Source organism: Leuciscus leuciscus, assembly GCF_965113295.1.
Source record: "Leuciscus leuciscus genome assembly, chromosome: 15".
Taxonomy (NCBI): Eukaryota; Metazoa; Chordata; class Actinopteri; order Cypriniformes; family Leuciscidae; genus Leuciscus; species Leuciscus leuciscus.
This window is the reverse complement of record NC_138739.1, coordinates 17,185,029-17,201,278: the sequence shown is the minus strand read 5'-3', so window position 1 is coordinate 17,201,278 and position 16,250 is coordinate 17,185,029. Positions and strand designations below refer to the sequence as shown.

General features: G+C 39.7%; 1 protein-coding gene across 6 annotated transcripts in view; it reads right to left on the bottom strand.

Annotated features, from left to right (window-relative positions):
- Positions 1-16,250, bottom strand: part of LOC309476155 (natural killer cell receptor 2B4-like) — a 60,097-nt gene that overhangs the window by 17,795 nt on the left and 26,052 nt on the right. For 5 of the 6 annotated variants that reach the window (XR_014197941.1, XR_014197942.1, XR_014197943.1 and 2 more), the window contains exons 2-3: positions 6,806-7,123; positions 6,245-6,532 (exon numbers count right to left, since the gene is read on the bottom strand). Coding sequence is in view for 3 of the 6 variants with exons in the window: in XM_082139380.1 (XP_081995506.1) it covers positions 6,245-6,532; positions 6,806-7,123 (606 nt within the window). In the remaining 3 variants the exon portion in view is untranslated. The remainder of the gene's footprint in view (positions 1-6,244; positions 6,533-6,805; positions 7,124-16,250) is intronic. The other variant, XM_082139378.1, reaches the window with a different exon arrangement.

Sequence of the window (16,250 nt, the reverse complement as noted above, 5' to 3'; positions counted from 1 at the left end):
ATGCTATCCAGCCGACCAATCACAGATCTTGCGGTCCGCGTCGCCGCGACGGAGGTTTTTGAGGAGGTGCGCGTCAGGGTACGGCGAAGGGTACGACGTATGGTACACGTCAATGCGTATGCTACGCCGTACCTTCTACGCGCACCCGACGCAGAAGTATAAATTGGCCTTAAGCCCCTCGTGGAATGAGCTCTGATGTCCCCTGGGGGCTCCACTCCCTTCGATTCATATGCCAAAATGATAGCGTCCACAAGCCAATGTGAGAGGCGTTGCTTAGATATGGGATTCCCCTTGCGAGGGGGTGCCCATGAAATAAAGAGTAAGGCACAGACAGGACACAGGGCATTCAGCCTTTGATCCTCCGCAGAGGAAAAGCCTCCAGCACCATGGAGAGGTCCCATTCATGGGCCGTTCTTCTGATGACTGGCAAAGAGCGATAGGCACCCTAAATCTGCGGATTAGAGGATGCTGCCCAACCGTTGAGCCCTCAAAACTGACATGACAAGCAGAAATCGCTGCCAGCACGGAAGGGAGGGGGAGGGGACGGGATGAGGAGGAGGGAGGGTCGAGCTAGACTACGTTTTATTTGACAATACTCGAACATCAAGTGACGTCACCCAACATCGCTTAGAGCACCTTTAAGTAATGTTCAGGTGTATTTTTAAGTATACTTTATGTAGTAAGTATACTTACTGTTAAGTGTACTATTTCAATACTGCTTGGGACTAAATTGGCCCACTTTTAGGATATAAAAAGCATACGTTTAAGTGTACTATAAGAGTAACAGTAGTAAACTTTAAGTGCACAAGTTCATACGTTTCTCATCTGTCCTACAAGTGAACTTAAAAGTATACTAGTAGTTTACTATTTTAATACTAGTAGTAATTTTTTTTAGTTTATGAAAGTACACTTTGAAGTACTTTTATGTTTCTTTAAGCGAACACAACATCATATAGTTTACTATTTATATTATTTTTGCACTTTAGGTATACTATGTTCCTATTTAATTAGGATTAGGATTATTTACATTCAGATCAGATTCAGAATGATGATCAAAACACAGATTGGAGGAGATCGAGTCCATCAACACCCCCAAAGCTTCACAGTCATTGACCCTTACTAGGTTCGATATTTCATCCAGTAACATTAGGCAGTTTTGATTTAAATGCAGTTTAATGTTTGAAGATCACGTTATTTTACATTTGCTTGAGCAATCTTCTATCACTCGGGCTGAACCCGAATCACCCCCTAAACTCTCAATCCCTATTCTCTACGTTAGTTCACTAATACAGTTTGAAGGAAGGAATGAATGAAAACGAGTGAGTGAATTCGGACAGTCGTTAGGTGTACATCAGCTGTACACTTGTTATTGCAGTGCAATGTGGTTGAATAAGTGCACTCAATAATGTCCACAATGGTTTCGCAAAGTGCAAAGACACAACGGAAATGTTTCCAGGAGGGCCATAATCAGTGACGTCTACAAGAGGTAAGTGTTTCCAGAGCCCGTCTACGGCCTTATTAGACATTCTCTGGTGTTTCTCTTTTATTATGACAGACTTGTCGATGTGCTCTGATACTGAAGTGGTTTGCAGCACAAAACGGACAGAACATTTCAATCTGAAAAATAAATAGTTCAGATATCAGGACAACAATGTAAAAACGCCGGTAATGCATCTATTTAGTGACCAGAAGCGAGCTAGCCAGCTAGTTTCCAGCTAACAACGTTGGCAGAACGTTTAACAATTATCTGCGTGGACTAATACGTTATGGGGACAAAGAACAATAACTTAATATGTTGAAAACACACAAAACCACTTCGGTATCAGAGCACATCGACAAGTCTGTAATAATAAAAGAGAAACACTTACCTCTTGTAGCCGTCACTGATTATGGCCCCCCTGGAAAACATTTCCGTTGTGTCTTTGCAGTTTGCAGTTCGTTTCCCTATTTGCTCGTGCTGTGAATATTTGCAGCGTACGTGATGTGAAATCGACGAAGTTGTTTTCTGAATATGTAGTTGTTGTGGCGTTTGTATGTGTTTTATGAATTTGGAGGTGTTTTCTGAATATGTAGTTGTTGTGGCGTTTGTATGTGTTTTATGAATTTGGAGGTGTTTTCTGAATATGTAGTTGTTGTGGCGTTTGTATGTGTTTTATGAATTTGGAGGTGTTTTCTGAATATGTAGTTGTTGTGACGGCGTTTGCATGTGTTTTCTGAATTTGGAGGTGTTTTCTGCATATGTAGTTGTTGTGGCGTTTGTTTGTGTTGTGACCCTTCTCGGCCACCGTAATTATGTACTCTTTCAGAAGACTTTCAGAAGATATGTAATAGCACCCCCTACCATATAACAGTGAAACAGATAGTCTGAAAATTCAGTCAATGGTGAGGAAAGAGTAAATTAGATTTGAAGTAAATTCCTATGTACACTACCAGTGGACTAGCCTACACAAAAATTCAGATACTCAGAATTAGGAACATATCTGTTTTGTTTATAAATCAATATTTTCAAAGAATGTAAGTTTATAAGACTGCATATTTAATAGACTACTCAATCAAAAGATTAAACACAACTGCAAGCCAAGTATACTTAGAATACTTAATTATACTTAAAAGTATATCTCGATCAAAAGATAGAGTACAAGTAGCCTATAGGCTAAATATACTATAGAGACGATCCTAAATATATTTGGCTTGATTTAGAGGCTTCACAGTTATCCTTTACAAAATCTGCTATTTGTTAGAAGTTCCAAGATAATGAAGGCACTATATGTGATAACATAATTGTGTTTAATACGTGGAAGGCCTGATCCATTTTACGTAGGATTGAGGGCAGGGCTGGCATATCTTCCCTACTGACCCCCATCTACAATAATCCTGAGTTTATGTCTAGCCTTTGAGATTCCGGTTTTAAGGTTTGGCACACTCATGGGTTATGTAGACTTAGTGAGTTGTTTAATGAAGATTCCCTATTATCTTTTGCTGTCTGCCCTGCTGCTCTGCTGCTGCGTTGCATTGGTTTGCGTCTGTAAGCTTCGTATCTTTCTGTTTTAATCATTATTTACTATCATTCCTTGTTAGGCCTATTTATACTGCTAAATATAACTTAATCAACACCACACATTAACCTGACATCGCTAGCTTCAATCTAAATCTTTATTGCTAGCACAACACGCTTGTAATTCACTAGCCTGTTAGCGTGCCATCCGTGCGCTCTTTATTAATTATTTATTCTCTAGCGCGCCCGCTCCTTCCGTTCGCTTTTTATTTATTTATCCTCTAGCGCGCTCGCGCCTTCCGTGCGCTCTTTATTTATTTTTTTTATTTTGTTTTCTCTCGCGCCTTTTACGAGTTCATCAAAAAACTGTGGTGAGTATCAGTCAACAAACATGGGGAGTCATGTCATCTCCTCTTATTGTCACCTGCACCTCATGCAACATGTACAGCATAGCCTTCTCTGTCAGCACAGGATTTACATGTGATAAATGCAGGGAGATAGTTAGGCTCGCGGAGAAGATTTCAGAACTACAGACACGCATCCAAACTTTAATCGAGGTTAATTGTAAGAGTACAAGGGTTTTAAATACTGCTTTGGATGCGACTAGCTTAGTGAACTCTTTACATTGTTCGGTTCCAACTGAAGTAGAGCCGGTGCAGCAGGGCAACTGGGTGACGGTGAGACGCTGTAGTCGCGGGACAAAACACCGCTCTTCTGTTCTGATTACAACATCAAACAGATTCTCCCCTCTCAGTGAAACATCCACTGAGAATCCTGTTGATTGTGCCCTAGTTATTGGTGATTCTATTACACGGAACGTGAAAATAGAGACACCAGCCACCATAGTCACATGTTTGCCGGGAGCCAGAGCGCCTGACATCAGAGCAAATTTAAAAGTGCTGGCTAATGCTAATCGTAAATTCTCTAAAATTATTATTCATGTCGGCAGTAATGATGTTAGACTCCGCCAGTCGGAGATCACCAAAATTAACATTAAAGAGGTGTGTTAACTCGCAAGTACGATGTCAGGCACTGTAGTTTGCTCTGGCCCCCTTCCTGTTCGCAGGAGTGATGAGATAGTTAGTAGATTGTCATCACTCAATGGCTGGCTGTCGAGGGGGTGTCCGCAAAATAATATAGAATTCAAAGACAATTGGAAAAGTTTTTGGGGCAGACCTGACCTGTTGAAAAGAGATGGTATTCATTCCTCCTGGGATGGTGCTGCTGTTCTCTCTAGTAATATGGCACATAGTCTTAGAGCTCAAACATGACAATCTGGGGCTCAGGTCAGGAAGCAGACAGACTGGCTAAACTGACCGTCTGCTAGCGGCCTCGCGTCACCAAGGACAGATAAATCCCATCACATAGAGCCTCTTTCACCTAGATATCATCATATAGAGACTGTGTCTGTTCCCCCGAATTAGGACATACAAAAAACTCCTAAACCCATTCAAGGGTAACATTTTTATTGATGTTCAACAAATAAAAAACAGATATAATACGGATGACCAAATGATAAAGCTCGGGTTGCTGAATATTCGATCCCTTACTTCAAAAGCAATCATTGTTAAAGATATGATTACAGACTATAATCTAGATGTGCTGTGTTTGACAGAAACCTGGCTAAAACCAGACAATTATATTACTTTAAACGAGTCCACCCCGCAAGATTACTGTTATAAACATGAACCTTGTCTGAAAGGCAAAGGGGGAGGTGTTGCTGTAATTTATAGTAATATCTTCAGAATTACTGAGAAGTCTTGTTTTAAATATAATTCTTTTGAAGTGTTGTTGCTAAATGTAACACTATCTAGTAGTGTAAATGATAAATCACGTTTAACATTTGTGCTGGCTACTGTATACATGCCACCAGGGCACCATAAAGACTTTATCAAAGAATTTGCTGATTTTCTATCAGAGTTAGTATTTGCTGCAGATAAAGTACTAATTGTTGGTGATTTTTAATATACATGTCGATAACGAAAAAGAGCTTGATTGCATACAGAGAGGCTTTAAAAGCTGCTAGATCTGCTTATTTTTCAAATCTATTAGAAGAAAATAAACAAAACCCTAGGTGTTTATTTGAAATAGTGGCTAAACTAACGGAAAAAAATACATCTTCAACCCCAGACGTTTCCAAGCAGCACAACTGAGCCTGGGTTCTCCCAAGGTTTTTTTCTCCATTCTGTCACCTGATGGAGTTTTGGTTCCTTGCCACTGTTGCCTTGGCTTTTGGCCTGCTTGGGGACATTTAATATTCAACAATATTATTGATCTGCCTTATTATGGGTGGACGATGATGCAATTTTCTTCTAGAAACAAACTTTGTTGTATTATTTTCATGTTATAAATGTGAAGCTGCTTTGATACAATCTGTATTGTAAAAAGCGCTATATAAATAAAGGTGACTTGACTTGACTTGACTTTTGAAGACTTGGTTACTGCAAGCTGCTCAGATCCAACTTCTTCAGATTTCTCCAAATCAGGGATTATATTTTTAAAAGTACTGCCTCATGTAACAGGTACAGAAAGTGCACTGTTAAATGTTTATTGTCATTTACACAAAGTGGTTTATTTTCATATGCTTGATATACCTGCCTGCAAAATGTGTGATTTCCCCTTTAATTGATGTGATATCATGAATTTTCTGGCTCCTGATAATCTTATTTAATCGTTATTGTTATTATTGCTTTTGTCTAAATCTTCAATGCAATGTATGTGTATTATGTTATTTTACTTATATGTGTGGTTATTTTTATAATTTTACCCTATTTAAGTTATATTTTTGTCTTTGGCAATATGTGAAGATGAAAGTCATGGTGATTAAATGTACATCACATTTGTTTTATAGAGAAATATAAGGGCGATTTACTCAGAGGCTGCTTTTATTTGTTTCTATATCAGGTATGTTTTCTCCGTATTGCCCTTTTTGCATTGTTAATGCACTGAAGAGAGCAATATAAGGGTGATTCACTCAGAGGCTGCTTTTATTTGTTTTACGTATATATCAGATTAAATCAAGTGAAACTGCCGCCTGTTGTCCCATGTCTGTCTCTACAACGCTACACAATGCAGACAAGTCTTCTAACTGGTGTCGATGGCTGGGCATCATGCGGGGCATTACAAGCCACCGGTTACACTCACTAACCCCTACATGTCGGCTATTGAGAAGATTCTTGATAAATGACCCAAAAGGCTCAACCCAGCATTTAGGTAGAAAAAAAAAAAGTAACATTACTGCCAGCATACCTTCATATGTGTGACAGAGTGTGTTGATGTCCAGATGTGTGGTCTGCTTGCTGATGGGATTGTAGATCACACAGCTGTAGGTGTTGTTATCCTGATATTCCACCTCCAGAGGTAGAGAGAGACTGATGCTGAGATCACACACACTGATGCTGGACAATACACTGATTCCTTTGTACCAGGAGAGAGTCACATGACTCACATTCAACACTGAACACACCAACGAACAATATGACGATGATGATGAATAGTGTGAAGAATTGCTGCTGATGACAGGAACGGAAAGATGAGCTGGAAAATATTACAGTATAAATAAAAAAGAGCTGTGATATTTGTCAGTTTATTCATATAAAATTGAGCTGATGACAAATGAATCATTTGATTTATTTATTTACAATGTTAAAAAGTGAAACAGTTCATTCAAATTTTAAATGGAGTTCATGCTAAAATATATCAATATAATTTCATAATATTTAGAATAATTATTACTTTTTTTCCCTTCTTTTTTTACAATGTTAAAAAGTGAATATTCTGTATGTCCAGCAGCAGTAATTCTCTACTCACCATAGACACTAATATTAAGCATGTTTAATTGAGTCTCTTTGTTCATGCTGGTTACTTTATAGAGTCCAGAGTCTGTGGTTCTGGTGTTGTTGATGGTCAGAGATCCAGTCTTCTCATCCAGCTTCAGTCTGTCTCTGAATCTCTCATTAACATGAATTAACGTGATCTGATTCTCCCCTCTCTTCAGTTCAGCTATGAGCGCATCTTTAAGTCCGAACTTCAGCATTATTATTTCATCTCTCTGTATTTCAGTAAGATCAATATTTAGAGTGACTGGATCTCCCTCCATCACAGACAAACACTCAGTACCAAACACACCTGGAAAACAGACAGAAACAGAAACCAAAGGAAAGTCAGTTCTGTTCACCTTTACAACGTCTCTTCAGCTGCGTTCTGTTCATGCAAGTACAGAAGTCTCCAGCTTGACTGTCTCTACAGGTACTCAGACCGTTTACAAAATAAGTTTTGATGCTATTTGAATTTATCTGCATTTAATGCGCACCAAGGAGTAATTGTGTTTTTGACAACTAAATTGTTTAAAAGAGAATTAACCACCAGTTTACCCATGAACGTTGTTTTTTTGGTGTTGTTGTAGTTTTTTTTAAACAAATAAGGCCATGTGTATTATTTTTTTTTTCAATTATTTTCAATAGAAACAACGCTTATATATATATAAAAAATAAAAAAAATGCGAGCAGCGTGACAAGGTGCTGAGCATTTATTTCACACTATTACACCATTTTTTACCCCCTGGTCACCGCTCATCACTGTCACTTTTTACCCAGCCGTCCAATCACAGTGCAGCAGTGGTGGAGCAAACACCAAACCGACCAATCAGTGTTGCCAGATTTGACTTCTTTTGATCAGGTTGGGCCAAAGAAAACTGCATTTGGTGGTGCCGGTGGAGAAAATTTGGGCTGATTTTAAAATAACTTGTCTTTTTTTTTTGTTGCTTTTTTTGTATTATGTTATTTTAATACATGCGTCTACATTTCATTCCCTCATCCCTCACCCTCTCTCTCTCATGCTCAGATCACCTGAATTCACCCAAAAATATATATAGTTTAATGTGTTATTAAGTATTATAAATGTTTGGTATCATTTGAAATGTCTCAGTGCGACTGGTAAAAATGTCTCATTTCCAAATAAGTAAAACAAAGGGTAATAAGGTTTTTAAGAGTTTAGAGATAACTGGTACACAAGGAGGGTTGGTGTCTAGACAAATGGTCTCACACACCCAAAAGGTGTAACCTCTGAATGTAAATTTCCATTGTTAGCAGATGTTTCCATGTGAAAGAGGTTCTGTCTATATAATTAAATGCAGCAAAGGGCTCTTGGCCTTTTTTGTAACTCAAGTTGGCCCATGATGCTAAGAGTGACCAAAAACTCTTAGCATCATGTATTTTAATGTTAGGTTTGCATCTTTTCTCTTTATTCTAGAGCATTCAATGTGATTGTATTGATTATCCCTGAACTGATTATGAAATTGGCATTATACATTTACCTGACATGATAAATTGTTACATTTGATTATTTTAACTGACTTTGACATTATTTTCATTAAAGAGTTCAAATGAATAGTCAAACATTCGCTCACATTTAATGATGCACAGATATCATTAAAACCTTTTCATTTATGGAGTCAGATGAAAAAATGAGAAAATACATGTGAGAAAATGTATTGCATTTAATCAAAAATATTTTGCCACGAGAAAAGACAGTAACACATAAAGACCTTCTGCGCTGATCGGATGCCGGCTTTGGGCAGATCCAGCGCAAGTTTACAGGACACACACGAAATGAAAAATGGGACAATTTTAAAATGCTATAAAAAATATATTTGTGGGGTATTTTGAGCTAAAACTTCCCATACACACTCTGGGGACAACAGAGTCTTATTTTATAAGACTCTTATATGTAAAAAGGGGCATTATACCACCCCTTTAAAACTGCAACTACATTTTTACTGACCCTCAAAAAGGGACAATTTTAACATGCTGTAAAAAAATGATCCGTGGGGTATTTTGAGCTAAAACTTCACACCCAGAGACAAAAGAGACTTATTTTACATATTGCATTATACCACCCCTTTAATATCAAATATCTGGATCTAATCATGAAATTTAAAATAAACATTTAATGCAACGCCTCTATATGAAAAACAACACGAATAAGCATGACAGAGAATATGATTTGTTTAATCTGCAAAAAAAATGTATCTGTGCACATCTTTTTCATTCTGTTTTCGAAGCTTGAATTTGATGCCATATATTAGCCTACTTTATTTTATAGTTTTTTTTTTTTTTTGTACGACTTGCTGATGACACAGCTTAATGCTCATTGGTTTAAAGTGACTGTGTGTAGGAATTTCTCCCATCTAGTGGTGAAATTGTATTTTGCATTCAAACGAATAATGCTCTCCAGCGACTCACTTTTTCAAATGCGCGTTGCATCTACGGTTGCCGTTATGTACCAAAAAGCTATGACAGTGTAGTGAAGTGCTGCTGTTGGGTAGCACCTCGTTTGTATGTGTTGACTCCGCCCTAGAGGCCCGCAGGTAATTAGCGTCTCATTCATACGGGTATATCAAGGTGGCTGTTTGGCCACCGGACATTGCGTTGATGTGTGACTGTTTCGCTGGCACGTCATTTCTCTGCGTTCATCCTGGCTGGAGTTGCCGTGCGGTTTGTGGATAAGCACATGTGGTGCTGAGTGTTTGCAGTCGTTGTGTTTTCATTCTGGCTGGAGGTGAGTGCGACGGCAGCTGGTTATTATTGCTCGAACCTACCGGACGCTAAACGGTTAACAACGTAACGCCCGTTTCACACATACTCCGTGTGCAGTGCGTATGCGGTGCGTGTTGCAGTGCGTATACAGTGCAGGAGCAGCACGTGCAATAGTGCTTTCACATATGCTGCGTTTGCAGTGCGTAACTGATCCGCTGCTGTAGGCTATACCACAAATACACACTCACTATTTGTATTTCAAATCCAGAAGTTATCAGCAACTTTTATTTAAAAATAGTTTTTTGTCAGCATTGCGATTCTCTTTGTACTCTTTGTAATAGACGTATTCACGTTTAAACACAATTTAAACAACATATTATTAAATGCATTACTTCTATATAATTATATATTAAGTTGCTCAAGTGGTAAAATATTTTACCATGTACTTATATTAAAATCGCATAGCCTACATTTTAAATTAAAACTTAAAATTGACAAAAAAAAACAGCAGACTTACCCTTTCTTTTGCATAATTTAAATCTTTATACAATAAATCTTGCATGTCACAAAGAACTTGTTTTTCCACCTCCACGAATGAGACGAGTGTGTTCATTATGTTGACTTGTTGAAGTAAATTGTATTTTCCCTTGATTTACGCCGGTCTTAACGTCTCAGCATTGCGATGCTCTTTGTACACATATACACTCTATAATAGACGTATGCACGTTTAAACACAATTTAAACAACGTCAGCCTATTCAATGCATTACTTCTACTTATATTAAGTTGCTCAAGCAAGTGGTCAAATATTTAACCATGTACTTATATTAAATCGCAAACATTTTAAATTAAAACCTAAAATTGACAAAAACAGCCGACTCTCATGCCTTTTCTTTTTCATTTAAATTTTAATACAATAAATCTTGCATGTCACAAAGAACTTGTTTTTCCACCTCCACGAATGAGACAAGTGTTGTTCATTATGTCGCCTTGTTGAGGTAAATTATAGCTTTCCTTGCTTTACCCCGGTCTTAAAGTAAAAAAAAAAAAGTAGGCTAGTATTTAATTAAATACATTTATGGTGAGATTTCTACATTTTATTTAATTAATCGCATTTATGGTGAAATTACTACATTTTCAGGTCAATCTGTGTTCATTTTGACCACGAAACATGCGCTGTCACTTTAATTCAGCGCGTGCAGCACAGCAAAAATAGACTCGGTGCGGAAACGATCGCTGCACTGCTGTATACGCACCGCTCCTGGAACGGATCGACGGACCGCATCCGCGTGCAGTGTGAAAGCTCTGACCTGTTAACATGGGTACGGAAAAAAATACGCACCGCATACGCACTGCAAACGGAGTATGTGTGAAACGGGCGTAACTCTTGTCAGGTGCGGTGCGGCTTGTGGAGAAGCGCGTGTTCAAGCTGAGTGTTTACAGTGGTTGGTGAACGCGCGCCGTTTGCCGTATACAAACGCACGTCATACTACTGCAATAATCCTCGCTGGTGTATTGCTGTTTGGCTTTCTGGTAAGTGTCTTTTTGGCTCTTGTGGTCGTATTTATTTTGAGTAATCTTTAGTCATGGGGTTATCTGTGTATTTCAGCTCGCCTTGGTATTATTTGGTTCTCACTCTGTTGCTGCCGGACAAATGACGCGATCGCCGCATGTTGGTATGTGTGATCACTGTATTATAATGATGAGCCAGTACGGTGCATATTTTAGTTCACATCCGGGCTTTTGCAGGTGAATGAATCTGCCGTTATAAAAGTACGTGAAGACTGCTGCTCGGATTGGGACTTTCATTGCTGCTGTTTTGTTCCCAATATCTTTTTCTTTTGTTTATTGTTTTATTTCAATAACCTGCTGGCCAGTAGTGGCTCTCATGTGAGCACGCCCAGCATTCAATATATTTGAGTTAGTTTGCTTTATTATTGGGACAATTTAACTTCATTTATTTTGTTTGTTTTTGATCTTTTATGGGTTCGCCCTGTATTTCTTTTGTGAATAATATTTGCATTACTTAATAATTTTGTGAGTGATCCCCAGCCTGTTAGAGGAAAGAGGGTTGTGGGTGTTGGCCGGCCTGTGAAGCTGGGACAGGCTGGTGGTGATTTGTAAACAATGCACTGAAAACCTTACTGAAACCCACAACTACAGGTTTGAGTGGATCATATATTTTGTTTTGTGATATTGGGTATTGTGGTTGTGCCTTGTAAATTAGTATTCTTGTAAACTATTTCTTTTGTTGTAATTCGTTTTTCTTGTCTTTCAGGCATTGTGAGTCCGGAGCAGGAGAGCTATAACTCTGTCAAATGCAGGAAAAATTCACCTCTCGTTTTTCTGATTTTGAGAGAATAAAATCTGCAGGACATTTCATCAGAGAGCCATTGACTTTCCCTGTGGAAAAAATCAAGGACTTGGCTGCAACTTTCGGTTTGTCCCGCCGCGCACTCAAAGATGAACTGATGGATGTTCAGGCAAGAGGACACAGCCATACCGCGCAACAGTCATCCTCAGTTACAGAAATGTGGCGAAACATCTCTGGACAAAACCTCAGATTATTAAGTTCAAAAGTGCTTTCCATATTTGGGTCGACATACATTTGCGAACGCACATTTTCTGCAATGACGCGCATCAAGTCACGTTTCCGTGCGCGTCTTACAGACTGCAACTTACAGTCGCAACTTCATTGTGCTGTTACTCCTTTTGAGCCAAATTTCACCAAATTGGTCTGCTCCCGACAACATCAGGTGTCCCATTAATGGTAAGTAGAAATATACTCTCAAATAATAATAATAAATCTAACTGTAATCATTAGATACCTTAATATCTGGTTAGTTTGCATTGGTGACGCCAAATGTGAAACTTAGTGCGGCCCACTGAAAAAAAAGGTTGAGAACCACTGCTTTAGGGGGACGTTCGATATTGGTTATTATATGGTCACACAACAATGTTACAAAGAGGACATTCGGGACGTTAACAGAACCAAAAAAGGAGTTTGAAAGAGGCAGTATCAGTATAGAAAATTAAAAACAACTCTTTTATATGGGCAATACGATTACAATTAGGATTTAGTGCAAAATCAATTTATGTTGTTATAATTACTCTTCCAATTAAATAATTAAATTTTTTTTATAATTTATTTTTATTTTTATTTTTTTTACGAATTGTATTTATGTAATGTTCTAATTCTAGATGTTTATGTTTGTAAATGCTGCGTGCGTGACTTTGACGTGTTTTAATGCGCGTGCTCGTGAACGTCCCAGACGCTTTTTCAAACACTGGAGGGCATAGAGTCGCCATGGAAACGGCGGGCCACCACTGCAACTGACGAGCAGCTAACCTCTCTCGTGCAGTGTTGCCAGATTGGGCGGTTTTGAATTTGATTGTGCGGGTAAAAAAGGGTTTGGGCGGGTGGTCAAAATTTGGGCTGGTTTGGGGTTAGTTAGGCGGTTTTCAAACATCTACATTTTAAAGTCTAATTGGTTAAAAAACGAAACTAAAGTGTGCATGTAGTCAGGGTTCTCAAGTTTTATCAAAAGCTTGGAGTGAGATCACATGCGGTTAGGGGAGGAGCCCTAATGGAGGCCCGCCCCCGCCTGTCCCCGCCCCCCAATTTTACCCATTGTTCATAATTAACCAGCACAAATTGAAATTATAACAATTGGTAAATCTGATAAATGACAGAGCAATTCATCACATCAAATATACTATTTAATGTTATTTCAAATGACAAATATACAAAAATATAACAAATTGCCCCCCATGAGAAAATTTTGTGCATTTAAATGTTAAATCCATCAATCTGGTGCACTTTGAGAGTTCAAAATTAAAAGCTCCAAACTATATTCAGTGTGCAAATTAAACAAAGAAAAATGTATACCTCTTTTAGTTACTGTCTATTTACATTACACCTACTACATAATAATAGTTATAATATTAATCCTATGACAATAATAGCCATATTTTGTAAAAACAAATGCACAAAAAAATAAAGGAAACTTTCATAATTAGATTTGTACCTATTTCTATACTTGAAAGAGATAAGCACATGATCTTTTATTTTGACGCAAACTGCATCAAGCTTTTATTTTGGCGGAAAACATGGTTTACAAACGCCTCTCATTAAATTTCTAGTGAATTGCGGTAATCGTCAAATATGCAGATATGGAAATAATCTGTAACTGGGTTATGGGTTCCTACACTCATGACATGGCCTAAGTGTTTTGAAAGTAGTTATGCTTACCGCGGATTACTCATCTCTCTCCTGATCCTCCTCACTATCATCATCATCACAGGAGCTGATGAAGGGCAGAAAACATACTGTATATTTTGACACAGTTTACAGTGTCTGCTTTAAGGGCCAGTTTCTATTTTTTCACGCTATTTCTCTGCACATTCCTTGCGTTTCTTCTCCATCTCGCTGAATATTTTGACAGATACACACTGACACTGCTGCACGCTCGCTCACTCGTTTAAAGTTGTGATTGGGCCAGCCCAGTGTCAATCAAGAAAAGAACCAATGGGCCGCTGATCTACATGTTTCATGGGCTGGTCTGTCAGAAAAAAAAAAACTAATTTTTTTGACCAATGCATTACACCAGCACAAACCCAGTGACAACAAGCTTGGACCCCCTTGTGGCCCCCCTAAATGTGGAGTGAAATAATTTTTACAAAACTGTTTTTTGCTATCGTTGTTTTTCACATGATCCGTTACTACACCACGATAAAGAATGCGTATCACTCCGTCCCACGGGCAGCTTTGGGGCTCTCTGATCACTGTTTGGTTCATCTTATACCGACCTACAGGCAGAAACTGAAATCAGCTAAACCTGTAATAAGGACTGTAAAAAGATGGACCAACGAAGCAGAGCAGGATCTACAGGCCTGCTTCGATTGCACTGATTGGACTGTTTTTGAAGCTGCAGCCACCGATCTGGATGAGCTCACAGATACTGTAACATCATATATCAGTTTCTGTGAGGATACATGCATTCCTACCAGGACATTCTTATCATTCACTAATGATAAACCATGGTTTACTGGGAAACTCAAACAGCTTCGTCATGCCAAAGAGGATGCTTACAGAAGTGGGGATAAAATCTTGTATAACCAGGCCAGAAACAGACTGACAAAGGAGATCAGAGTTGCTAAAAGAAGCTACTCTGAAAAGCTGAAAACCCAGTTTTCAGCCAACGACCCGGCATCAGTCTGGAGAGGCCTGAGGAACATCACCAACTACAAATCACCATCCCCCCGATCTGTGGAGAATCAACAACTGGCTGACACTCTCAATGCATTCTATTGCAGGTTTGAGAAGCCCAGACTCACACCTCACACCCGCTCTGATGTGCACTTCACACATCCACCATCACCTCCTGCAACCCCTCTCCTCCCCCCTTCTGCCATCCAACCTGAGCTTAAGGTCTGTGTGGAGGACGTGAGCCGAGTCTTCAAAAAACAGAAGACTAGGAAAGCTTCAGGCCCAGACGGCATCTCATCTGCTTGTCTAAAAGCCTGCGCTGACCAACTGGCCCCAGTCTTCACGCAGATCTTCAACAGATCATTGGAGCAGTGTGAAGTTCCCTGCTGCTTCAAACGCTCCACTATCATTCCGGTTCCCAAAAAACCTAAAATCACTGGACTTAATGACTACAGACCTGTCGCTCTCACGTCTGTGGTCATGAAGTCGTTTGAAAGACTGGTGTTGGCCTATCTGAAGGACATCACTGGACCCCTTCTGGATCCCTTTCAGTTTGCTTACAGAGCAAACAGGTCTGTGGATGATGCAGTCAACATGGGACTGCACTATATCCTGCAACATCTTGACAGACCTGGGACTTATGCACGGATCTTATTTGTGGACTTCAGTTCGGCCTTCAATACCATCATCCCTGATCTTCTCACAGCCAAACTGACTCAGCTCTCCATGCCATCCTCAATCTGTCAGTGGATCTCCAGCTTCCTGACCGACCGGCAGCAGCGAGTGAGACTGGGGAAGCTCACATCCAGGACCCTCACCATCAGCACTGGCGCCCCCCAAGGGTGCGTTCTCTCCCCACTGCTCTTCTCCCTGTACACTAATGACTGCACTTCTAAAGACCCCTCTGTCAAGCTCCTGAAATTTGCAGACGACACCACCGTCATCGGTCTCATCCAAAATGGTGACGAGTCTGCTTACAGACTGGGGGTTGAACAGCTGGCTGTCTGGTGCAGCTATAACAACCTTGAGCTGAACACGCTCAAAACAGTGGAGATGATTGTGGATTTCAGGAGAAAATCCCCAGCACTCCCCCCTCTCACCATCATGAACAGCACTGTGGAAGCAGTGGAGTCATTCAGGTTCCTGGGCTCTACCATCTCTCAGGACCTGAAGTGGGCAAATCACATTGACTCCATTGTGAAAAAGGCCCAGCAGAGACTGTACTTCCTTCGCCAGCTGAAGAAGTTCAATCTGCCACAGGAGCTGCTGATCCAGTTCTACTCAGCCGTCATTGAGTCTGTTTTAAGCACTTCCATCACTGTCTGGTTTGGTTCAGCTACCAAATCGGACATCAGGAGACTACAACGGACAGTCCGGACAGCAGAGAGGATTATTGGTGCCCCCCTGCCAACCCCCCAGGACCTGTACTCTTCCAGAGTGAGGAAGAGAGCAGGTAAAATCATCACAGACTCCACTCACCCTGGACACCCCCTGTTTGAACTGTTACCGTC